We start from the raw sequence: 26,831 nt of genomic DNA, 5'->3' as shown, positions 1-26,831 counted from the left end.
GATTTTATGCTGCCCCTTAAGTAGAAATGTTATTCTTCCAGAACCTCACATAGCTTGCTGCCTTTTTCCTTTTCCAGCTGGATAACTTATAATACCAGAACTGACTTTTACAGTGAGGGTTACACTGGAGATTCTTTCTCTCTAGGCCAAGCTAGGCAAATCTTCCAGCCTCCTTTAAATCCTCACAAACTTGGTCTCTTCAATCTGAGCAGGATGCTCCTACCCATGCTCTGTGTGGTGAACAATCAGCACTTTCTCTGTTTCAGGTGCAGGACTGGTTATCTCTATTTCCGGCTCTGTGTCTCGCGGATGGCTGCAGACTGATTTCTGTTTGTGAAGTTCAGTGATACATTTGAGGCTCTGTAATACAAATGGCTTTCTATGGACCTTTTTCTTCCAAGCCATCTCCATGGCAACAAGAATCACACGGGCCTTGTATCTAGGTATAAATGCTAATTAGCTATCCCTAGCTCCATTTTATCTTGGAATCAAACAATATAACATTCCTAATACCTCCCTGTGAGACATGGAGACCAAGGCTCGAATTTTTACTGGCAGAGTTGAGGAAACATCTGGATCTGGAAATCCAACCTGGGAGAAAGTGCGGCATAAGGTCTGAGTTTGGCCAGGTGAAAATGAAAGGCATGGTGGCCAAACCTGGAATGAGTGCAGAGGCTGCCGGATATGAAATCACAGAACTGCAGAAGCACAGAATCCTGCAGTGCAGAAGAGCCCTTCAGCCCATCGAGTCTGCACCGACACATGAAAGGCCCTGACCTGCCCACCTAACCCCACTTGCCAGCACTTGGCCCATAGCCTTGAATGTTATGGTTGCCAAGTACTCATCCAGGTACATTTTAGAGGATGTGAGACATCCCACCTCCAGCACCCTCCCAGGCAGCACATTCCAGACTGTCACCACCCTCTGGGTTAAAACGTTTTTGCTCAAATCCCCCCTAAACCACCCCCCCCCCCCCGACCTCTCACTTTTAATTTGTGTCCCCTTGTAACTGACCCTTCAACTAAGGGGAACAGCTGCTCCTTATCCATTCTGTCCATGCCCCTCATAATCTTGAACACTTCAATCAGGTCTTCCCTCAGTCTTCTCTGCTCCAACTAAAACAACCCAAGCTTATCCAATCTCTCTTCATAAGTTAAATGTTCCATCCCAGGCAGCATCCTGGTAAATCTCCTCTGCACCCCCTCCAGTGCATTCACGTCCCTCCAGTAATGTGGCGACCAGAACTGCACGCAGTACTCCAACTGTGGCCTCACCAAAGTTTGACACAACTCCATCATGACCACTCTGCTTTTGTAATCTATACCCCGATTGATAAAGGCGAGTGTGCCATATGCAAGTTTCACCACTCTATTTACCTGCCTTTCCACCTTCAGAGATCTATGGACAAACACGCCAAGGTCCCTTTGTTCTTCGGAACTTCCCATTGTCAGACCTTTCATAGTATACTTCCTTGTCAAATTACTCCTTCCAAAGTGTATCACCTCACACTTTTCAAAGTTGGAGGAACATCTAGCTTGGTGTGCTCACACTGTGTCAAAATTTACGAAAAAACAAAGTGAAGTAAAACAGCCCCACCTTTACATATACCATACCAACTCACACAGTATCCACAGCAGTCTTCAGGATGTCAAAGTTTTAAAGTTTATTTATTAGTCACAAGTAGACTTACATTAACACTGCAATGAAGTTATTGTGAAACTCCCCTAGTCGCCACACTCCGGCACCTGTTCAGGTCAATGTACCTAACCAGCACATCTTTCAGATTGTGGGAGGAAACCAGAGCACCCGGAGGAAACCCACGCAGACACGGGGAGAATGTGCAAACTCCACACAGACAGTGACCCAAGCCGGGAATTGAACCCAGTTCCCTGGCATTATGAGGCAGCAGTGCTAACCACTGCGTCACCGTGCCGCCCCATATCTTACCTCTCCCAAATGTTACGCCACCTAGCCAAGCAATTCAGCAAAGCTCAGCCACCAAATCTAAACTGCACACAACATTTTACCATTTTCATTCTAAGTGCTGAAACTGGGAGTGTTTCAGATCCGATTTTTAGACCTGTTCTGAGGTGTCCCCATACGCACTCTGCCTGCAAAATCTCAGTGAGTCCGAATCGCACTGCACAAGCCTGTGGGCGGGGCTTAATGCGCCCGAAACCCCGCAGCTCCGATGGGCGCCTCCAACTGCGCATGCGCAAAAAAAGATAGAATGCTGCTCCCCTGCCACATCCCTCTTGGGCCGGATAATGCCTCCCCCGGCCCCCACGGACATTGCCCCACCCCCGCAACATTACTGACTCCCTTATGCCCCCCACACCCCCCGCCACCCAGACTGATCGCGGCCCCCTCCTCCCTTTTCCCCACTGATCTCAGGCGGAATGGCAGCGATCCCCCTTTTCCCCCACTGATCTCAAGCAGAGTAGCAGCAGACTCCCCTTCCCCTCCACTGAACTCAGGAGAGAGATCCCCCCCTTCCTGATCTCAGGCAGGGTGAACACCCCTCCCCCCCTCCCCACCCCCAGTCTCTACATGCTCCCCAGAATCACAGACACCCCCATTCCCCCACCCACATGCTCCCCACAATCACAGCACCCCCATTCCCCACCCACATGCTCTCCACAATCACAGACCCCCCCATTCCCCCACCCACATGCTCCCCAGAATCACAGACCCCTCATTCCCCCACCCACATGCTCCCCAGAATCACAGCTCCTTGAAAAGTTGAGAGGCTGCAGCTGTGCAATTTGCAAGGGCTTTGTGCACATCCTTCAGCTGGAAGTGAGCTGAGTGCACTAGGACCCAGCAGCACCGCAAGACCCGAGGTCAGTGCTGAGATCTGAGTCCGTGCTGCAAATCAGATAATGGACACCCTGCTGAGCAACAGCCCCCCACCCCCCACACACTCACAGACCGCCACTGACCCGAACAGCAAAATGACCGCAATGAACGGGCCCCTGTAAGCAGCAGAGAGCCATCGGATGCTAGGCACTTACCTCCTCACTAATGGGATGTCGGGACCGGACTTATATGGAGCATGTCTGTTTTGCACCGATTCCGGATTGATAAACGTGGTGATAAAGCGGAAGAGCTGGTAAAGTTGGGTGTGCAGCCCCTTAAGTCAATTGCGCGGTCCTGATCAGGCCTTGGTAAAGGGGGAACCTGCGCGGAGGCAGTCGCGGATCGCGCTACTCAACCCATGCCCAATGTTACCAAATTTTTGTGCCCGAAAACGGACGCAACTCTATGGTAAAATTGGGCCCAACATGTTGCCCACTGCCAGCTGATGAAAATCTGATATGACTGGAGGCAGCTGCATAAGTGAAGCATGGAAAACCAATTTGGAACACCACACTACCAACCCCCCCGCTCCCCACCCTGTGAAAATAGTGCTGAGTAGGGGGTTGAAGGTACAGTCTATACGAGACCTCAGATCTAACTGTCCACCCACAGTTAGCATAACAGCTATTGCTATTCTGTACAGGTGTGAACGAGGCGGTGGCATCGTGATATTGTCACTGGACTAATAATCCAGAGACCCAGAGTAAAGCTCTGGAGACCTGGGTTCAAATCCCACAATGGCAGATGGTGAAATTTGATTTCAATAAAAAAACTTTGGAATTGAAGGTCTAATAGTGACCATGAAACCATTGTCGATTGTCATAAAAACCCATCTGGTTTGCTAATGCCTTTTAGGGAAGGAAATCTGCCATCCTTATCTGGTCTGGCCTCCATGTGACTCCAGATCTACAGCAATGTGGTTGACTCTTAAATGGCCTAGCTCGCCACTCAGTTCAAGGGCAATTAGGGATGGGTAATAAATGTTGGCCCAGCCATCGACACCCATATTGCATACAGCTTTGGAGTTCGTTGCAGGTTGGGTAGGAAACATACAAAATTTGTCATTGTGTGATTGTTATAAGAACATAAGAACTAGGAGCAGGAGTAGGCCATCTGGCCCCTCGAGCCTGCTCCGCCATTCAATAAGATCATGGCTGATCTTTTCATGGACTCAGCTCCACTTACCCGCCCGCTCACCCATAACCCTTAATTCCTTAACTGTTCAAAAATTTATCTATCCTCGCCTTAAAAACATTCAATGAGATAGTCTCAACTTCTTCACTAGGCAGGAAATTCCACAGATTCACAACCCTTTGTGTGAAGAAGTTCCTCCTCAACTCAGTCCTATATCTACTTCCCCGTATTTTGAGGCCATGCCCCCTAGTTCTAGTTTCACCTGCCAGTGGAAACAACTTCCCTGCTTCTATCTTATCCATTCCCTTCGGAATCTCTAAGATCTCCCCTCATTCTTCAGAATTCCAATGAGTATAGCCCCAGTCTACTCAGTCTCTCCTCATAAGCCAACCCTCTCAACTCCGGCATCAACCTAGTGAATCTCCTCTGCACCCCCTCCAGTGCCAGTATATCCTTTCTCAAGTAAGGAGACCAAAACTGTACACAGTACTCCAGGTGTGGCCTCACCAGCACCTTATACAGCTGCAACATAACCCCCCTGTTTTTAAACTCCATCCCACTCGCAATGAAGGACAAAATTCCATTTGCCTTCTTAATTACCTGCTGCACCTGCAAACCAACTCCTTGTGATTCTTGCACAAGGACACCCAGGTCCCTCTGCACTGCAGCATGCTGCAATTTTTTAGCATTTAAATAAAAGTCCATTTTGCTGTTATTCCTACCAAAATGGATGACCTCACATTTACCAACATTGTACTCCATCTGCCAGACCCTGGCCCACTCACTTAGACTATCTATATCCCTTTGCAGACTTTCAGCGTCCTCTGCACACTTTGCTCTGCCACTCATCTTAGTGTCATCTGCAAATTTTGACACACTACATTTGGTCCCCAACTCCAAATCATCTATGTAAATCATAAACAATTGCAGTCCCAACACTGATCCCTGGGGCAGACCACTCGTCACTGATCGCCAGCCAGAAAAACACCCATTTTCCCCACTCTTTGCTTTCTGTTAGTTCACCAATCCTCTATCCATGCTAATAAATTACCCGCAACACCATGCACCTTTATCTTATGTAGCAGTCTTTGGTGTGGCACCTTGTCAAATGCCTTGTGAAAATCCAGATACACCACATCCACAGGTTCCCCATTGTCCACTGCATATGTAATGTTCTCAAAGAATTCCACCAAATTAGTCAATACAATTAAATTTACCTGAATTTATCCCCAAAATGATGGGATTAGATCACTCACAAATGAGAAAATCTCAAAATCAATTGTGCAGCCTTTGCTATGCATGGTGCAGCATTGTATTTCATAATGTAGAAGATAACAGAAAAACTATATTGCAAAGAGTTGCTCTTGAACAGACACAGTGGGTGGAATTTAATCCTGTCGGCTGGAAAGCTGGCAAGAGTTTCATATTGCTTCCTTGTAGTGAAGGCCTCAGGCACAGACACGGGCTCCTGGCTTCACCTGAGCTTGAGGGAGGCTGCAAGTGATTAAAGTTTCCACTTGCATTTAGCGTATTATTAACTTTCTCAACAGGGACTGGCAGCAACAGGCCTTCCCCAGACCTTGAGAGCTGCTAGCCAATCTGAGGCCAGCACTTCCTCAATGCCGCCAGTGCCTTGGAAGAGGTGGTTGCTATCAGAAATGAGCCCAGCAAAGGCCCAGAATCAGTGAAGGACCCACGCCACAGGTGAGGATGGGGGTCGTGGGGAGGAGGTCGCTAACTGGGAATCAGGGGTGTGAAGGAAGAGCAGTGGCGTGGCTCTCAACAAGTTCCCCCTTCCCAATGCCAGGTCTCTCAATCAGGCACTAAGTGCATTTGAACGAGGAAGCCCCTCACCCAGAAGCCCACAATTGTCCCGTTCGTCGCTGACTGGATACCAGCAGTTGAATGAGTCCCTTAAGTGGCATTCACTGCCCATTTAATGGCTTCAATTGGCATCGGAGTGGGAACGCTGTCCATGGGCTCTCCAATCCTGGACTTAATTGGGACAGAGGGAGGAATACAGCGGGGTTCCAACCCGGTTACGCTCCTACACAATTAAATGCCCCCTCTACCTCCAAACTCACCTTGGGAGAGGGTATTACATTCCACCCAGACTGAAGCATACTATGGTGAGGACATGTGCAGTTTGTCTCATAGTAAACTATGATGGTAGACAGGAAATTATTTTTCTTTATCTTTAATGAAGTCCTCACTTGATTAGCTAACACCTTTATGGGCTGTCTGCTTTCAGCAATGGTGGAACTTCCTCTGACACCATTTAATATAACCTTAGTTGTGTTTGTAAGTTCAAAAGTCCTTGACACAAATGGCAATGAGATATTAATCATAACATATGATGGGGAATGTGAGAACCACACTGACAAACACAGCGCATGTGGCCAAGGCTGATGTGGTAATATAAACAGGGCCTAGTTTTAAGGCTGATAAAATTGGATATCCTAAATTAAAGAATTGGGCATATTAAAATCAAACACAGTCAAACTTCGGGCAGGCCAATTGTACAAGTACACAAACATGTCTGGGCCTGACCCATCAACCACCCATCAAAGGTCGTTGCACTCGACTGATACTTAGCAGGAGATCATTGCACCTCATTGAAATGCACCGGCCTATTGGTAGAAGCCCAGATCAGGCCAGACTTTCTGTCACCGAAAGTTCCTGCAGTTACATGTAAGCAACAGCATGGAGATGGGACACCTGGGGGCGGACCCTGGTATCCTGTCAGGCAGACTTCAAGAAACCCACTGGGTATGGGAACCCCTCCTGGGACCTCATTAGCCGGAAGCCAGAGAAGTTTCTGGAAAGGCAAGCAGGCAGGGGGATAAAGGGACACATTTTCAGACACACCAGCAGCGAAGACTCGACGAGGGAGGCGGCCTTGACCATTCGGAAGACTGACCAGAGAAGGAAGGAAGGAAGAAGCTGTCATCGAGACTCACCTTCGTGACGACGGACCAGAGGGACTCAGAGAATCAGGCCTGCAGTTTAACCAAGCTATCTTTGCAGGTAGTATACTTGAATCTGGGGTATCCTCTTGTTTTATGTGGGTAATTTAAAGGTTAATAGTGTTATTATTAATAAACTTGTTGAACCTTTACTTGTGTTTGTCCTTTGTTCATCTTGCAAATAAGGACACTGGGATAAAACCTTAGAGTAAGCAAACTGGTCAAAAGTATCTGAGAATTACAGGTACAACACTGAGATAATCGACAAAAAAGTGAAGTATTACAAAGACCATGGGTATGAAGAATCAACATCTTGTGGCGATAACATTCATTGCGATAACATTCATATAAACGTAACAAACAGTAAGTAACAAACTTCAACCGACATGTTATAACAAACTCAAGACCCTGTCAGTATGCCAATAAAAATAAATTATTAATTTTCTTAGAACACTATCACTTCCCATCCTGTGTTATTTGCAGATTACATTATATCAATTGCCAAGGAAGGTGACAGAGTAACTTCAAAGTCATTATCTCCTGCAGTAAATCAAATGGAAATTCATTAGTGCTAACTCACTGAGTACTTTAAGACTATCACTCAGTCCTATTTCCAATTCAATGAACGGCTTAAACTTGTTAGCCATATGTTGTTGTGAGCAACTCCATTTTCCTTTAACATGCTACAAAAAAAAATTGATCCCTCTGGCCTTTGAAAAAAAAAAATTCCCTTCCAAATTGATTACCAGAATTAATCCAGTATCAGTTACAAAGCTAAACCTGTTTGGGCAGTTTGATTTTGCGTGACATTTCTGCTGAAGGAGACCTTTTGTTTCATTTCAGATAGCCAGGCATAAAGGTTAGAACATGAGTCGAGTCTTTACACACACACCTTTTTATTCACAGGGGGGATCACGCATCAGAAACATAAACCTCCAAAGCCACACAACACAGCCACTGCAGGAGCACAAAAGTGAATCCCTACTTCAGTCAGAGCTGAATGAAAGGTCATCAACTTAAAGCTTTAACCCTGTTTCTCTCCACAGATGCTGCCAGATCTGCCGAGTATTCCCAACAGTCCCTGGTTTAATTTCAGATTTCCAGTGCCCGCAGTTATTTTGCTTTTGTATTTTTTTACCTGGATATCCGTTTAGGAGTTGGTTCATTACTACTTCTCTTGTCCTCTGGTTCAGGGCTTATCATCTCATAATCTTGGTCAATTGATTCTGTATGAAAATGACAAATAATTTCAGGCGCATACTGACAACATCATATCCTTGTATTTGACTCAGTCTTTCTTTAGTTTACTTCCAAGATCTTCTTTCTGAGGCACACCCAGACATTCTCTCTTCCACCGTCTTCCGTTGGGAAAAAGATACAAAAGTCTGAGGTCACGTGCCAACCGATTCAAGAACAGCTTCTTCCCTGCTGCTGTCAGACTTTCGAATGGACCTACCTCGCATTAAGTTGATCTTTCTCTACACCCTAGCTATAACTGTAACACTACATTCTGCACTCTCTTGTTTCCTTCTCTATGAACAGTATGCTCTGTCTGTATAGCGTGCAAGAAACAATACTTTTCACTGTATCCCAATACACGTGACAATAATAAATCAAATCAAATCAATGGCTCATATCTTTATATGGTGTAAATCTGATAATTTAGCTACGGCATCATCTGAATATTAAAGCAGTATAGGGTATGTTTATATGCAAGTTGAAGACCTTTTTGTTACCTCTTACTGGTTACAACATGAAATTATTCATTATGAGTTAATCCTACATTGCTGGGCGGCATGGTGGCACAGTGGTTAGCGCTGCTGCCTCACAGTGCCAGGGACCTGGGTTCAATTCCCAGCTTAGGTCACTGTGTGGAGTTTGCATGTTGTCTGCGTGTGTTTCCTCCGGGTGTTCCAGTTTCCTCCCACAATCCAATTTAGCCATGCTAAATTGCCCCTTTGTGTCAGGGGGATTAGCAGGGTAAATAAGTGAGATTATGGCGATTGGGCCTGGGTGGGATTGTTGTCGGTGCAAACTCGATGGGCCAAATGGCTTCTACAATTCTATGGTTCTAAAAAGAAAAAAATAGTTTGCGATTTTACTGTGAAATTGCTTTTCTGCAGGAGCATATACCCATGTATCTAACATTAACAACATGGTAGAAGAGTTGGAGCAAAAAAAAAAGGCCATTCAGTCCTTCAAGCCTGTTCGGCCATTCTATATCATCATAAACAATCATCTACCTCAACCTAATTATCCTGCAATATCCTCATATCCCTTAATTCCCTTGATATCCAAACATCTATTGCTCTCTGCCTTGATCATATTCAATGTTAAGGATTTACAGCCCCCAAATTTCAAAAATCCACAATTCTCCGAGTTAAGTAATTTCTCCTTATCTTAGACCTAGTTCTGGGATCGTGGCCCTTAGTTCCATAGTCAGATGAAACATGCTCCCAGCATGTACCCTGTCAAGTTCCTTGAGAATTTTACATGTTTCAATGAGATTGCCTCTCATTCCTCTAAAGCCCAGGGAATATACACCCAATCTGCTCAATCTCTCCTCACAGGACAAACACCTCATTCCAGGAATCAGTCCCGCGAACCTTTGTCGCACTGATGATTTGAAGGCACAAAGGGAGGAAGATGGGTATGATTTAATGGCCATTCTGGAGACTAGGGGTGGGCGTTACCAGTCCCATCTGCCCCAGGACTGGCATTACTCGCTCAAGGTCACGCAACCTTTCAATGGTCCGTCAAATTGTCCTGCTCGTCTGTGATGATTCCTGTGGCGAGCAGGACTGGAAAATTTCCCAGGTGCTTATCAGGTGATCAATCCTAGTAGCCGAACAATCAAAGATATTCATCATTTAGGAAAGATAGCCAAAAAGACATGGTGGCACAGTGGTTAGTACTGCTGCCTCACAGCACCAGCGACCCGGGTTCAGGTCCTGGCTTGGGTCCCTGTCTGTATGGAGTTTGCACATTCTCCCCATGTCTGTGTGGGTTTCCTCCAGGTGCTCTGGTTTCCTCCCACAGTCCAAAAGACATGCTGGTTAGTTACATTGGCCGTGCTAAATTCTCCCTCAGTGTACAAATAACAAATGGGATTACTATCTCAATGGAAACAAATTAAAACATGCTACCGTGCAAAGGGACCTGGGGGTCCTTGTGCATGAGACGCAAAAGCCCAGTCTGCAGGTACAACAGGTGATCAAGAAGGCAAATGGGATGTTGGCCTATATTGCGAGGGGGATAGAATATAAAAGCAGGGATGTCTTGATGCACCTGTACAGGGCATTGGTGAGGCCGCAGCTGGAATACTGTGTGCAGTATTGGTCCCCTTATATGAGGAAGGATATATTGGCATTGGAGGGAGTGCAGAGAAGGTTCACCAGGTTGATACCGGAGATGAGGGGTTTGGATTATGAGGAGAGGCTGAGGAGATTGGGTTTGTACTCGTTGGAGTTTAGAAGGATGAGGGGGGATCTTATGGAGACTTATAAGATAATGCGGGGGCTGGATAGGGTGGAGGCGGAGAGATTCTTTCCACTTAGTAAGGAAGTTAAAACTAGAGGACACAGCATCAAAATAAAGGGGGGTCGGTTTAAGACAGAGTTGAGGAGGAACTTCTTCTCCCAGAGGGTGGTGAATCTCTGGAATTCTCTGCCCGCTGAGGTGGTGGAGGCTACCTCGCTGAATATGTTTAAAGCGCGGATGGATGGATTCCTGATCGGTAAGGGAATTAAGGGTTATGGGGATCAGGCGGGTAAGTGGTACTGATCCACGTCAGATCAGCCATGATCTTATTGAATGGCGGGGCAGGCTCGAGGGGCTAGATGGCCTACTCCTGCTCCTATTTCTTATGTTCTTATGTTCTTATGTACCCGAACAGGTGCCAGAGTGTCGCGACTAGGGGATTTTCACAGTAACTTCATTGCAGTGTCAATGGAAGCCTACTTGTGACAAATTAATAAACGTTAAAAGGAGGTGGAGTAGTGCTGTGTTGTACTTTGGAGTGAAAAATGTGGGTTTGATCAGTATATGAGTGAGAGAGGACATTAGATCAATGGATTAAGATATTGAATCAGTTTTGGTGGCGCTAGGAAACAGCAAGGGCACAAAACATTGGTGGAAGTTGTATATAGACCACCAGAACATAGTGGAAATGTTGGGCATGGTATAAATTAGGAAATTAGAGCTGCATGCAACATGGATAAACAGTAATGATGGGTGAAATCAATTTACATTTGGACTGAATACATCTTATTAGCACTAATGTGTGGCGGATGAATTCAGAGCGAACGGGATGGGTTTCTGAGGCAATACACTGAAGAACCAATTAGGGATCAGATTATTTTATGGTTAGGGTTATGTAATGAAAAAAGGCTAATTAATAACTTTGCTGCAAAGGAGACTCGAGGAAACCGGGACCATAATATGTTGGAATTTTACATTCAGTTTGAAAACTATATAGTTAATTCTAAAACGGTGCATTAGAGGAAGTGACTTATGAGGTAGCCTGCAGACTGGGAGCAATTTAAAATCCTGCAATGGAGGACCAAGAAACCTATAAAGAAAGGCAAAAGAGAATCTGAATGCAAGAAAGAAAGAAATAGAAAAGTGAACTGTAAAAGCTTCTTTAGGCATTTGAAAAGGAAAAGATTAATAAGGACAAATATGGGTCCATTACAGGTGGAAGCAGAAGAATTCAGAATGAAGAATAGGGAAATGACAGAGAAACTAAACAATACTTTGTATCTGTTCTCATGGAGGAAGATACAGAAAATCTCCCAGAGATTCCAGGGGCCTATGGTTCCTGTGAAAATGAGGAACTGAAAGAAATAAGTATTAATAAAGTTGCACTGGAAAAATTAATTGGACTGAAGGTTGGGAAATCCCTTGGGCCAGATGAGCTCCATTCCAGAGTGTCAAAGGAGGTGGTAGTGGAGATAGTGGATGCATTGGTGAGTGGCCCCATTATATTAAAAGGCCAACTTGATAAAATGTATCTATCAAATGCGACCGGATTTTTATGCAACAACTTGTATTTACATAGCACCTTTATTGCAGTAAAACGTCATAATGCAGTTATTAAACAAAATTTGAAACCAAGACCCATTAGGAGATGTTATCACCAAAAGAGATAGGTTTTAAGGAGCATCTTAAAGGAAAAGAAAGGGACAGAGAGGTAGAGACTAAGCCAATAGAAATGACAAAAATACGGTCACGCTTGCTGCAATGCACCCTATTTGAGTTTCGGATGTCAAGGCTTCCTGTCTGCAGGAGCTGAAGTCAGCTGGGGTTTCTTCACAGAGGGGTTTATGCATTCAGACCACAGGAACAGCATTTAAAATAAGGGAAAACTTTACATTTTTTGGACAGGATCGATGTTCCCAAACCCACATTTTTCACTCCAAAGTACAACACAGCAGTTAAAAAAACCCACCTCACTCTGCCACCTCACTACATTATTCACATAAGTTTTGTATACTCTCTGCCAGACAGTAACACAACCGTGTACTACTTTGTATGAAATGAAAGAGAGCAAGCTTCAGGGCTCAGCCAAGGTCTTCAAAGCTGGTGGACATTTCCTCATATCGAGGCGCAATGTGTAGATACTGGTGGGACTGCAACAACCTATAAACAACTTCAAAAAGGGAGATCAATTATGCTGCGGAAGCTATCAAGATCTTTTCCTCTTGTCCCATAGCAGGGAAAGTCCTCACAGGCATTCTCCTAAATCATCTATTTCCTACGGCTGAGGTAATCATCCCAATGTGGCTTTACACCTTTCAGAGGAACCTCCAACACGGTATTTGCTGCCAGACAAATCCAGGGAAAGTGTTGTGAATAAGCAGGGAAGGAACCGTTCTTATATCGGTTGGTATGTGAACTCAGACCTTTGTATCTTTTTCCTGGCAAAAGAAGGTGGAAGAGGGTGTGTACGGGGTACGTGGGGCCCTTGATTATGTTGGCTGCTTTATTGAAGCAGTGGGAAGTGTAGATGGAGTCAATGGATGGGAGGCTGGTTTGGGTGACGGACTGGGCTACATTCACGGCCCTTTGTAGTTTCTTGCAGTCTTGGTCATACCAAGCTGTGATACATCCGGAAAGGATGCTTTCTATGGTGCATCTGTAAAAATTGGCGAGAGTCCAGGACTAGGGAGCATTGTCTAAATATTAGAACCAGGGAGAGTGAAATTAAGAAACATTTCTACACAGAGGATGGAAGAAGTTTAGAACCCTTCTACAAATGGCAATCAATGCAACATCAATTGAAAACTAGAAAGGTGAGATTGATAGATTTGTTAACCAAAGGTATTAAGGGATATTGTGTAAAGATACTAAAGGTTATTTGGAAAAAGTTAAAAAAGTCTGAAATCACGTACCAACAGACTCAAGAACAGCTTCCTCCCTGCTGTCACTAGACTTTTGAATGGTCCTACCATATATTAAGCTGATCTTCCTCTTCACCTTATTTGTAACTGTAACACTATATTCTGCACCCTCTCCTTTCCTTCTCCCCTATGTACTCTATGAACAATATGTTTTTTCTGTATAGCTCGCAAGAAACAATACTTTTCACTGTATACCAATACACGTGACAATAATAAATCAAATCAAATTAAAGGTGGGTAAATGCAGTTGACTTGCAGATCAGCTAGGATCTCACTGAATGGCAAAACAGGCTGGAAGAGCTAAATGGATTACTCCTGTTTCTATGTTCATAGGACTCATGCTCTCTGGACCTACTTATAAATTTGATTTTCCTTGATAGCTGCCCTCTCTACAATCCAGCACTGGTATTCTTATAGTTAATGGAAAGCTAAAGGAATTGGCAGGCACAAAAGGAAATGTAGCAAACCCTGCTATCCTAACTGGTCATGTCATTTCCTCTGAATCTGGTTACTATTTTATCCTTAATTCAGGTGACCCACAATTTGTGAAGCTGGCACAGAATGAAAAATCACAAGAAGTCTATAAAGGCAGATGATGCAGAACTAGGTGTTTTTAAAATTCATTCGTTGGACATGGGCGTCACTGGCTGGCCAGCATTTATTGTCCCACCCTAGTTGCCCTTGAGAAGGTGGTGGTGAGCTATCTTGAATCGCTGCAGTCCATGTTCTGTGGGTTGACCCACAATGCCGTTAGGGAGGGAATTCCAGGATTTTGACCCAGCGACTGCGAAGGAACGGCAATATGTTTCCAAGTCAGGATAGTGAGTGGCTTGGAGGGGAACTTGCAGGTGGTAGTGTTCCCATTTATCTGCTGCCCCTGTCCTTCTAAATGGAAGTGGTCGTAGGTTTGGAAGGTGCTGTTTAAGGAAAGGTAAAATCACCATAGTCTCAGGTGACCATAGGCTGCTCTCCCTTTGAGAGAGAGAGAGAGCTGGCTGGTGGTGATTTTAACCTGAGCATCACCACACCTCAGGCAAGGGGCAAGGTTGAGGAAGCAGGGCCTTCATGAATAATCTCAGCCAGTACAGGAATTGAACCCATGCTGTTGGCATCACTCTGCACCATGAACCAGCTGTCCAACCAACTGAGCTAAACCAGTGTGTATAAACCAGTCAGTCTCCCAGGACAATTGTTAAATGTCAGAGAATAGCCAGCTTTACAAGGATAATGTAACGTAGAACACAATTTATTGTTCTTCTGCTAAGGGACAGCTATGTGTAAAATGACCTGTTCCTTTAAGGACATAAAGTCCACTTGCTGTAACATTCTATGATAGATTAGAGACATGTTGCTTAGAGTGACATCCTGAGGTCAGTCAAGGATGTTTTCTGTTGGAATGTAGGTTGGAAATGGCTGGGGGTTTTTTAAACTCAAATGCAGAAATTTTCTTAGGCAACAGTGTAAAATGTGAGAGTCATGCATGAAAACTCTGATTTTAATCAAATTCAATGGAAGCATCATTGTTTCTGTAGAAGGGGCCCATAATACACGTATCCTTACACACAGAATCAGTATTCCATCCCAGAGGGGTCTGGACAGAGTAACTAAAGATAAATTGTTTCCATTAGTGTAAGGATCAAGAACAAGGGGGCACAGATTTAAGGTAATTGGCAAAAGAAGCAATGGCAACATGAGGAAAAACATTTTTTACACAGCGAGTGAATAGGGTCTGAAATGCACTGCCTGATATGGTGGAAGCAGGTTCAATTGGCCAATCAAAAGGGAATTGGATTCTCTGAAACGGGAAAATGTGCAGGGCTGCGGGGTAAAGGAGAGGGAATGGTACTAGATGAATTGGTCCTTCAGAGGGCTAGTGCAGATATGATGGGCTGAATGGCTTCCTTTTGTGCTGAAACCTTTCGGTGATTTCTCCATGATTTGGATAGACCTCCATGGTCTTGCTGAAGTTTGATGATATCAGCCATGTTTGGCCTCTATGGCTGGGTTAAGGACAGGGAAATCGGTTAGGATTCCTACTCTTGATTGCTAATCTATTTCACATGTTGGAAGTCCATGATCCTCAGGTAAGGTCCGAACCAGACTCAGCGATGTTAGTTAGCTTTCTGTCTGTCTGTGTCTCTCTCTCTCTCTCTGTCTAGGCTCACATATGAAGAATGGTTACTTGGGTGAGGGCCAGGAATACGACTAGTTCTTCTAATACCAGACCACAGTAAAGGTCAACTTCTTCAGAATGAAAGAGGGGACAGAAGAAATTGATGGGGAACTAAAAGTACTAAATATCTGTGCAATCCTGTTGATTGGGGTTTCTCATAAAACTGACAGCTGAAGTTTAGCAAGAGACCCATCCACAATTTTATTACTATCTTTGAAAGGCATTACATACTGACAGTACTCATCCCTATTGTTTTTCCATTACACCCAGGACTGACAGCAATCTGCCTGCTCCTTATCCAACATTAAGAATTGGATCAGCCCAAAGTCTTGAAGTTAAACACCACTAAGTTTGAAACCCAGAGGTGTGTGGGACCTTGAGTCTTGTAGACACTGAACTCAGTTCATTCTCCCACATCTGATTTATAACAATGGTCACTTTCTTTCAGTCCCGAAGCTTTGCTCAGCCTACTTTTACCTCTCCATCTTGGTCACTGAAACCATAATCCAAACCTTTACCTGGAATTCTCCAGTGTTCTCCTTTTTGACCTTCCTGATTCTATCCCCAATAAACTGCCAGGCTGCCACCTGCATTCTCACCTTGCTCCAAGAACATTAGGTTGATTGGCCATGCTAAATTGCCCCTTAGTGTCCCGGGTTAGAGGGATTAGCAGGTTTAATATGTGGGATTACAGAGATAGGGCCTGGGTGGGATTGTTGTTGGTGCAGGCTCAATGGGCTGAATGGCCTCCTTCTGCACCGTAGAGTTTCTATGATTCCATTTAGACCAGTTAAGGATGGCAGCTTTCCTTCCCTAAAAGATCGTAGTGTACCAGGTGGGTTTTTAATCAACAGTAATGATAGTTTCACGATCACCATTACTGAGACTAGCTTTCAATTCCAGATTTATTAATTGAACTTAAGTCTCACCAGCTGCCAAGGTTCTGTACATGAAGAGTGGCCTCACAATGTAAGCGGTTCCGAGTCACCCCAAATTACTCACATCAGCTCGTAAAGCCTGAGCCTAGAGGCTCGGAGACAAGTTGCCTCACCAATTTTGTGGCTGGGGTCACAGACTAAGCAACAAATAACTGCAGCAATGAGAAAATAAAACTAAGATTAAAATAAACTCAGTAATATACAAATGTGGGACACCTACCAGAAGTGTCTGAATAGCTGTTAGAGTTCTGTGATCTGAACTGTTGGAAGAGGAGACATTGTAAGAAAAAAATATTTATTATTATGAAGTGAAAGAATCACTGGAACTCAAAGAAACCAGGAATGTTAAAGTTAAAGTTCATTTATTAGTCACAAGTAAGGCTTACATTAACACTGCAATGAAGTTACTGTGAAATTTCCCTAGTTGCCACAGTCCGGCACCTGTTCGGGTACACTGAGGGAGAATTTAACATGGCCAATACACCTAACCAGCACCTCTATTGGACTGTGGGAGGAAACTGGAGCACTCAGAGGAAACCCACGCAGATACGAAGAGAATGTACAAACTCCACACAGACAGTGACCCAAGCCAGGAATCGAACCTGTGTCCCTGGCACTGTGAAGCAGCAGTGTTAACCATTGTATCACCGTGAATGATTTACACTACTCATAATGACCATGCTTATATTTGCATACAAGGATTGAGAGTTCCAGGAATAAATAACAATCCTCACTCAGGAGGGACAGTCAGGAATTCATCTTGTTTGCTTTAACAGGCAGCTTTTATTTGCAATATGAAAACATTCTTTCAGCAGTGAAAGTGAGCAGTAGGTAACACGGTGGCACAGTGGTTAGCACTGCTGTCTCACAATGCCAGGGACCCGGGTTCAATTCTGGCCTTGGGTCACTGTCTGTGTGGTGTTTGCATGTTCTCCCCATGTCTGCGTGAATTTCCACCGGCTGCTCCGGTTTCCCCTCCACTCCAAAGGTGTGCAGGTTAGGTGGATCAACCATGGTAAAATTGCCCCTTAGTGTCCAGAGATGTGTAGGTTAGATGGATTTGCCATGGTAATTATCCAGAGTTATAGGGGTAGGGCAGGGGAATGGGTCTTGGTGAGAAACTCTGTCAGAGAGCCAGTGCAGGCTCGATGGGCTGAATGGCCTCCTTCTGCACTGTAGGAATTCTATGATTTTATAGAGGCACAAAACTTATCTCAGGGCTGTAGCAAATGAGTCAGATTTCTAGTTTGAGGTTCCAGAAGTTGAAATTTATATTTAAGTGGCTAACAGTTGGAGTGTGAGGGATGGGACCTCCTCATATAGTCGGACAAAATACCATGGTCCAGATGTCAGGTTCAGCAGAGAAGGGTTGGTTCTTGCCTGTTGAGAAACACTACCCTCAAAGATTTACTGAGCTGTAGAACATCAGGTTCCTTAATTTTCCTTAATGTTACTTGAAATCCAGTGCCATTTCCAGTGGCTCTGTGGCATCCAGTAACAGTGAAGTGGGCGGCATGGTGGCACAGTGGTTAGCACTGCTGCCTTACAATGCCATGGACTCGGGTTCGATTCCCAGCTTGGGTCACTGTGCGGAGTATGCACATTCTCCCCGTGTCTGCGTGGGTTTCCTCTGGGTGCTCCGGTTTCCTCCCACAGTCTGAAAGACGTGCTGGTTAGGAGTGTTGACCCGAACAGGCGCCAGAGCGTGGCAACTAGGGGAATTTCACAGTAACTTAAAAAAAAAGTCATCAGGCAAGCGAATCAGCCAGTCATATAGAAGGCTAAGGCCTGAGTGGGATTGTGGTCGGTGCAGACTCGATGGGCCGAATGGCCTCCTTCTGCACTGTAGGGTTTCTATGAAGGACTCTCCCAGACAGCAAAACCACAAGTAGAGTAAAGAACCGTGATTCTAATTAATTTTCAATCATTTTACAGGAAGGGGAATAAAAATTGAGAGATATACATGGAATTGGAGTGAAGAATCAGAAATGTTATTTAAAAATGGTGGAATTCTTAACTATTATTCTGAGGGAATGACACTCCGCATTTAGATAATTAACTTTCCAGCACCAGAGAGATTGTTCAACAGTAACGATGAGCAATGAAAACTCAGTTCATTCAACATGGCTTATCATTTCCAATGGTTTTTACAGTGAGAATAGTGCATTAAAAAGTTGAAGTTTACACCAAATTACTGTTTCTGTGTTGGTTACATCTGTAAGGACTGCAATAGCGCACCCTGTGGAGGGAGCAAGGTATCAGTGACAGCAACTTCATGATTTCAGCATTTTACTGCACTAGTGAAGAAGTTGCTGTCGGTTTTAATACAGTAATGTCGGCGAGTGCCAACCGTCCATTCATGATTAAAACTGCAAATCCCAGGGCCATATTGTGCATCCTGCATATGGTCAGAGTTCAAGGGCACTGATCAGGAGTAAAGAGCTTTATTTAACTTTGTGACCCTGAATCATTTGGAGAAGTTAAAAGAAAAGGCAACATTGTTTTGTAAGATGGGAAAGGGAAAAGGGTAAAGAAACAAATAACAGACTATAAATAAAACTGTGTTTGTCGTGCTGATGTTTCGGTCTGTTCCCTGATAGGAAGCTTGTGACAGAACTGCAGTATTTACCACTGCGAGGCTTACAGTTCCAATTTGAGAACAACCCTTTCCTCTTGATGCAGCTGGGGTTGGTTCAAAATAAACCCAAGGCTGTGATATTTTGTTTGCTTTACTTAGGATCAATGTTTGTTGAATATGTTCACAACATTTTGCCACAAGTCACTTTAAAGTGAACTAATGGGAGCAATGGATTCAGTCGTAGCCACGTGCTTGCAAGCTGTATGTGCAGGGTCATTCTGCAATGCTGCTACTGATCTGACATGGAAGGTCTAAGCAGTAACTTGTTACATGCAGTAAAAGCACAAGAACATCAAGGCTACACTGATGTACTGCATCAAGAACAGGACAAAACAGAAATTTATGTAGCGTCCCCTTAATTGTGTTTTTGCATCTCAACATACCTCAACTACTTCGTAAGTCGAGTCGGCAGCACATGTTTCTTCGATCTCAGCAGCTGGCACAGAGTCCACCAACAACTAGTTTTAAAAAATGACATTTAGATGTTAATCATAATAAGTATTGAATAAACAGCTACAAGTACAACACCTTCAGATCAGTGAATTAAGAAAAGAGTGGTTCGCTAAAGGAAAGGGCCAAGTAAAGCTGACAAAAGTAGTTAACAGGAAGCTAGATTAGTACATTGAGGGAGAAGGAAATAGAGGGCTGTACTGATGAGACTAGATGAATTGTAATGAGAGGAGGCTCGTGTGGGCCAAATGGCTGCATATTCGTAGAATAATAGTGCAGAAGGAGGCCATTCAGTCCATCAGGCCTGCATCGACAACAATCCCACCCAGGCCCCATCCCCTTAACCCCACGTCCTCACCCTGCTAATCCCCCTGACACTAAGGGCACTTTAACAATAGGAGGCCATTTAGCCCATCAGGCCTGCACCGACAACAGTCCCACCCAGGCCTCATCCCCTTAACCCCACATACTTACCCTGCTAATACCCCTGACACTAAGGGGCACTTTAACATGGTCAATCAACCTAACCCGCATATCTTTGGACTGTGGGAGGAAACCTGAGCCCCCGGAGGAAACCCTTGTAGACATGGGGAGAACATGCAGTCTCCACACGGACAGTCACCTGAGGCTGGAATTGAACTTGGGTCCATGGCACTGTGAGATAGCAGTGCTAACTACTGTGCCACCGTGCTGTCCCAGGATTAAAACCTCTTCTAACTTCTGGGTAACTATTGTGAAGACTCAGATAGCCTCCAGTCATTGGCTGGGACCATTGAGGAGTCTGACGCCAATGGGGAGTTTCGGGACTTTCCTTTCTACAGTGGAAGTTGGGGGCAACTCCATGGGAGTGCAGCCAGTCCATCACTCCAACATCTGCTGGCCACTGTTGACTGGTGCAGAGGTGGAGGTGCTCAATGTCTCACTGATTCGATGGAAGCGCATAGGGAAGCCATGAGTTCCATGTTTGCTGTGGTGCAAGTTCAGGCTCTTGCCATTGTGAGTGAACGTGCAGTATGAACCTGATGTGCCCTCACAGGATGAAATCTGTTCTCACATAACTACCACTCCTAGCCAAGCCAGATTGATGCCGCCAAAGTGATGCAGTCTGGAGATGCACAGGGCTACTCCTGGTCACTCTGCAAGGCTATCTGTAGTGACCCTCACGGAAAGTCAACAGTCTTCCATCAGCCATGCAGCAGCCATTGAAGTAGGACTGCACAGGAGCATTAGGGCAGTCAAAGATACATATGAAAGAAGCACTAAATAGTTGCACAAGGATGATTAATTCCTTTGTTTTTCATTACCAATGTCTTGCTGAAGGTTTTGAGTGAATGTTTTTGCTTTTGGCCTTTATTAATTGATGGTGGCCAATGATCCTTTACAATGGGAATTCTGGCACAGATGTACCTTTGGGGACTGATGCTTCCATATTGGGCTGGGGAAGATCCTTTTACCTGAAGCGCAGCCTCACAAGATGGTGGAGGCATTGTCAAAGTCTGGACTCGAAACGCCAGCTCTTTTCTCTCCTTACAGATGCTGCCAGACCTGCTGAGATTTTCCAGCATTTTCTCTTTTGGTTTGTCATAAATATATGCTATCGTAACCACTATTTGAGATGCGTTGCTTCGCTGAAGCATTTTCCTGCATGCTTGGAGTAAACATTCCCTAATTTTAACCACCTCAGAGTGGCATTTGTCTCATAACAACTAGGTGTCATGAGCAGGATCACTGCCCACTCCGATTATAAAAGAAAGTCCCCCACATACAGCATACAGTGACTATTGTTTATTTTATATAATCCGTGTCTAGTCAGGTCTAACTGACCACTGAGGCCTCCTCAGAACCTCAGGAACCCTAAACATTTGAACAGAGTCAGAGTGGCTGAAAGTGGGAGGGAGAAAGGTAAAGAATAACAGAGTGAGACAGCGTTGTGTAGAGTATCGCCAGTCATGCTACAGAATGTAACCTGGAAGTATGGCAGATAAGAGGTTGATACTCAGAGGCCCATCACAGAATACCTACTGGGGAAATACAGGAAGGTAAAGAATAATATGATAAAGGATGTTTTTAGTATTTGATTTATTATTATCATTGGTAGACAGTGAAAAGTATTGTTTTTTGGGTGCTATACAGACAAAGCATACCATTCATAGAGTACACAGGGGAGAGGGAAAGGAGAGGGTGCAGAATATAATGTTACAATCACAGCTAGGGTGTAGAGAAAGATCAACTTAATCTGAGGTAGGTCCATTCAAAAGTCTGGTGGCAGTAGGGAAGAAGCTGTTCTTGAGTCAGTACGTGACCTCAGACTTTTGTGTCTTTTTGGGACATTGGGTGGATTCCAGGCCAACAAAATGAAAGAAAACTTGTGTGTAAGTTGCTGTTAGTATATTTCATTAGCATCCTGTGATTTTCTTGTGCATTTGCATGTTGATGTCAAATGTCTACAAGTCTCTGCACTGAAGGTTGGCTAACCTTTTGTGTTCTGGGAGGTCGTGTTTATTGTAGTTTAAGTGGCTGTATTTTAAAATGGTGTAAGCGAGGGAGAATGGACTTTTCAGTTCCTGCAGCTCGGTGTTTTGTTCGCAGTACATTTTGAGAATATGAAAGTTTTATTTTGAAAATTTGCTTTTCCTTCAGATTCAATTACAGTTTTATTGGAGGAAATAAGAATCAAGACCGACTTTCTTAAATTTTAGGTTTTTAAAATTCATTTGTGGGACATGGGCATCGCTGGCTGGCCAACATTTATTGCCCATCCCTAGCTGCCCTTGGAGGGCAGTTGAGAGTCAACCACATTGCTGTGGCTCTGGAGTTACATGTAGGCCAGACCAGGTAAGGACGGCAGATTTCCTTCCCTAAAAGACATTAGTGTACCAGATGGGCTTTTTCCGATAATCGACAATGGTTTCATGGTCGTCAATAGGTTCTTAATTCCAGATACTTCTTACTGAATTCAAACTCCAACATCTGTTGCAGCGGGATTTGAACCCAGAACATATAAGGCGGCACAGTGGCACAGTACTTAGTACTGCTGCCTCACAGCGCCAGGGACCTAGGTTCGATTCCCGGCTTGGGTCACTGTCTGTGTGTAGTTTGCATGTTCTCCCCATGTCTGCTTGGGTTTCCTTCGGGTGCTCCGGTTTCCTCCCACAGTCCAAAAGATGTGTGGGTTAGGTGGCATTGGCCCAAACAGGCGCCGGAGCGTGGCGACTGAGGGACTTTCACAGTAACTCCATTGCAGTGTTAATGTAAGCCTTACTTGTGACTAATAAATAAACTTTAACTTTTTTGGTTCCTGACAAAGATGTCAACAGAAGAAAGAGGATTTTTTAAAGGTTTGGAAACAACTGACGTTAATTAAAATGCTGTGAGCTTCTATGCTGAAAGCAACACAGTTTGTTCCTAAAATATAAAGATAAGCCTGAAATCTTGAAGAAGTCAGGCAGCAATCCAATTTAAACTTTTCAAAACGTACGAGTTAAAAAAGAATTGTTAAAAATTAAAATCAACAACGTGTTTTACTGACTATTTCTTTCAAATTTGGTGAGGTAACAAGTATAGAATCATGGGGGAATTTTCCCGTTCCGCCTGCTACGGGAATTGTAGTGGGAAAGCGGCCGACCATGGAAAGGTCCACTGTCCGTTTTCCAGTTCCAGGGTGAGCGTGGCCGGAAAATCCCGCCCATAGAATCTTAGACATCGGAGCTTGAAGATTGTTTCAAAGGAGGGAAAGGATGAATTTGAGAGAGATGGGTGTAATGTCCTAACTATGTTAGGGCTGAGGGTTTTAACAGAAAAAGAATGTGGTTTGCGCACATAGATTCCAAGTAACAGACAACAGGTTTACTGAAAGAGATGTTCGCTGCTCTGCACAGAATATAAAACTGAAAGCAAACCAGCATCCTGTGCAAACACTCCTAATGCCATCATCAAAATATAAAGCAACCTACCACCCTATTTTCCATATAACAGTGGGTAGAAAATGTCTGACAGAACACCTAAAGGTTCAGAATCAATTGGATTTTAACCTAAAATTTGGGCAAAGCGGAAGAAAAGTGAACAAAATAATTTAATGAAGCAAGCCTAAAATGGAGTTTTGTATTTGATTGAGGAAGTTTTTAGAAAAGTGAAGCAATTCCTTGCAAAATTTTCTCTGCTCCACCCCCCCCCACCCCACCTCCTCCCCCGCAACCCCCCCCCCCCCCCCCCCACCTCCTCCCCCGCAACCCCCCCCCCCACTCCAAAACACACAGTAGAGTTAACATTTTTGTGCTGGTGGCTGCTTTCTTTTCAATTCATCACAACCTTCAGATTACTAAATGTTTACTGGGCATTATTAGATTTTAAGTTTCTAACTTTAAAAAATATTTTTAAAGTTTATTTATTATTGTCACAAGTAGGCTAACGTTAACACTGCAATAAAGTTCCTGTGAAAATCCCCTAGTCGCCATACTCAGGCACCTATTCGGGTACACTGAGGGAGGATTTAACATGGCCAATGCAACTAGCCAGCACATCTTTCGGACTGTGAGAAGAAACTGGATCACCCGCGGAGATTGTGCAGACTGTACAGACAGTGACCTAAGCCAGGGAATTGGACCCATTTCCCTGGCGCTGTGAGGCAGCAGTGCTAACCACCGTGCCACCGTGTCATCCCTCATGCCACTGTGTCGCCCCATCCACCATGCCACTCCATATTAACCCATTTGGCTCTTGGTCAATGAGTTGGTTGTGATTTTTTAAAAACAGGGTGATAATGGTTTCCAGCGCTAAGTGAACCCAACAGTCTTGAGAATTAAAGAACAGTATTAAAGCTTTACAATTCAGGCTGTTTGTCATCATTTGTTACCTTTTGAAAATAAGTGCTTGAGAATGGGAGATCTGACGCAAGTACACTGTAAGAAGTTTAACAACACCAGGTTAAAGTCCAACAGGTTTATTTGGTAGCAAAAGCCACACAAGCTTTCGGAGCTGCAAGCCCCTTCTTCAGGTGAGTGGGAATTCTGTTCACAAACAGAGCATATAAAGACACAGACTCAATTTACATGAATAATGGTTGGAATGCGAATACTTACAACTAATCAAGTCTTTAAGAAACAAAACAATGTGAGTGGAGGGAGCATCAAGACAGGCTAAAAAGATGGTCTTTTTACATGGTCTGGAATGGGGGGGTGGGGGTGAGTTAATAGGTTGTAATGAACAAAGCATCGTAGCTGTGGGGGACAGCTCGGTGGATAGGATATTGGTATGTAGATAGGCTGGAAAATTGGGCGGGGATCCTGGATTCAGGATTCAATCCTGGACCGGGGAGCGGCGCGGGCTTGGAGGGCCGAAGGGCCTGTTCCTGTGCTGTATTGTTCTTTGTTCTTTGTTCTATGTGTATTGTCTCCAGACAAGACAGCCAGTGAAACTCTGTGGGGGTTACAGATAGTGTGACATGAACCCAATATCCCGGTTGAGGCCGTCCTCGTGTGTGCGGAACTTGGCTATCAGTTTCTGCTCAGCGACTCTGCGCCGCCGTGTGTCGCGAAGGCCGCCTTGGAGAATGCTTACCCGAATATCAGAGGCCGAATGGCAAGTACACTGACCAATGAGTATAGGACTTCTCAAAATCACCACTTTAAGGCAACAAAGCTGGATATAATTGCTTCAGAAATTGGAATTGACTGGAATAGCTCAACAAGAGTTACTATTTCAGGTATTCCAACGGACATTTACCGAACATTTATGGGGATAAACAAATAGTAGTTTCCCGAAAAAATAACACTAATGGAAAAACGGTTTCTTGGTACCTTGGTGGTCCAGATCACCAACAACCATGCTGACACTATAGTTAAGAAAGCCCACCAACATCTCTACTTTCTCAGAAGACTAAGAAAATTTGGCATGTCAGCTATGACTATCACCAACTTTTACAGATGGACCATAAAAAGCACTCTTTCTGGTTGTATCACAGCTTGGTATGGCTCCTGCTCTGCCCAAGACCGCAAGAAACTACAAAAGGTCATGTGTAACCCAATCCATCATGCAGACCAGCCTCCCACCAATTGACTCTGTCTACACTTCCCGCTGCCTTGGCAAAGCAGCCAGCATAATTAAGGACCCCAAACACCCCGGACATTCTCTCTTCCATCTTCTTCCGTTGGGAAAAAGATACCAAAGTCTGAGGTCACGTACCAACCGACTCAAGAACAGCTTCTTCCCTGCTGCCATCAGACTTTTGAATGGATCTATCTTGCATTAAGTTGATCTTTCTCGACACCTTAGCTATGACTGTAACACTACATTCTGCACTCACTCATTTCCTTCTCGATGAAAGGTATGCTTTGTCTGTATAGCGCACAAGCAACAATACTTTTCATTGTATGCTAATACATGTGACAATAATAAATCAAATCAAATTAAAATAAAGTCTGTTTTCATAGAATCATAGAATCCCTTCAGTGCAGAAGAAGGCCACTCGGCCCATCGAGCCGGCACCGACAACAATGCCACACAAGCCCTAAGCCCGTAACCCCACGTATTTACCCTACTAATCCCCCTGTCACTAAGGGGCAATGTAGCATGGCCAATCAACGTAATCCACACATCTTTGGAGCATGGGAAGAAACTGGAGTACCCGGTGGAAACCCTCCTGAGAAAATAAATGGAACTCTAACCAAACTTGTCAGCCTAACAAAACCGCTATTTGAAATTAAGATAATTTGAAAATGGAGAAGTTAGACATAAACTAGTGGGTTACATTTGTGAAAATGAAAATGTTGTTTAGGGAAAAGAACAAACCATCAAAATACGTCATTGCCTGGAATCAAACTTAAATGTTTGACTTCTGTTTCAAAGATATTATGAAAACATGTTATTGGACAGTAAGTTCTCTCCAAACTCATGAGCAACATAAGATGGTAACTATTGCCTGTGTAAAAGGTATGAGGGGTGGAGATGGGATGAGGGGGAAAAGGATACAACACCAAGTAGGGACTGGAAAAACTCACCTTGGGTGTAGTTCAATGGAAGATACCAATTTGGTAATGATGTACATTCTAGTGAAAGGAAAGTGTAGATGAGATGAATGAAGTGACAGTTTTCTCTTGGAGATTGATGCGCGACAATCAAGCATGAGGTACAAGGCTTCAGCGATTGAAGGCTTTTATTGACAAACAATGGAACTATCGAACACGAGTACACCAATCCAGACTGGAGGGGTCCCGCCTGAGCAGAGGGTCTTATACCTCTCCCCAGGAGGCGGGGCCCGACCGGGATGTGCCATA

General features: G+C 44.4%; 1 protein-coding gene across 1 annotated transcript in view; it reads right to left on the bottom strand.

The window, feature by feature from the left end:
• Window positions 1-26,831, bottom strand: part of LOC144506180 (sorting nexin-9-like) — an 87,594-nt gene that overhangs the window by 41,231 nt on the left and 19,532 nt on the right. The window contains exons 4-7 of the mRNA XM_078232028.1: window positions 19,494-19,568; window positions 16,693-16,732; window positions 14,503-14,505; window positions 8,099-8,186 (exon numbers count right to left, since the gene is read on the bottom strand). Coding sequence (XP_078088154.1) covers window positions 8,099-8,186; window positions 14,503-14,505; window positions 16,693-16,732; window positions 19,494-19,568 — 206 coding nt within the window. The remainder of the gene's footprint in view (window positions 1-8,098; window positions 8,187-14,502; window positions 14,506-16,692; window positions 16,733-19,493; window positions 19,569-26,831) is intronic.

Source organism: Mustelus asterias, chromosome 17 (assembly GCF_964213995.1).
Source record: "Mustelus asterias chromosome 17, sMusAst1.hap1.1, whole genome shotgun sequence".
NCBI lineage: Eukaryota > Metazoa > Chordata > Chondrichthyes > Carcharhiniformes > Triakidae > Mustelus > Mustelus asterias.
The sequence above is the reverse complement of the archived record's forward strand: the minus strand, read 5'-3'. Positions and strand labels throughout refer to the sequence as shown.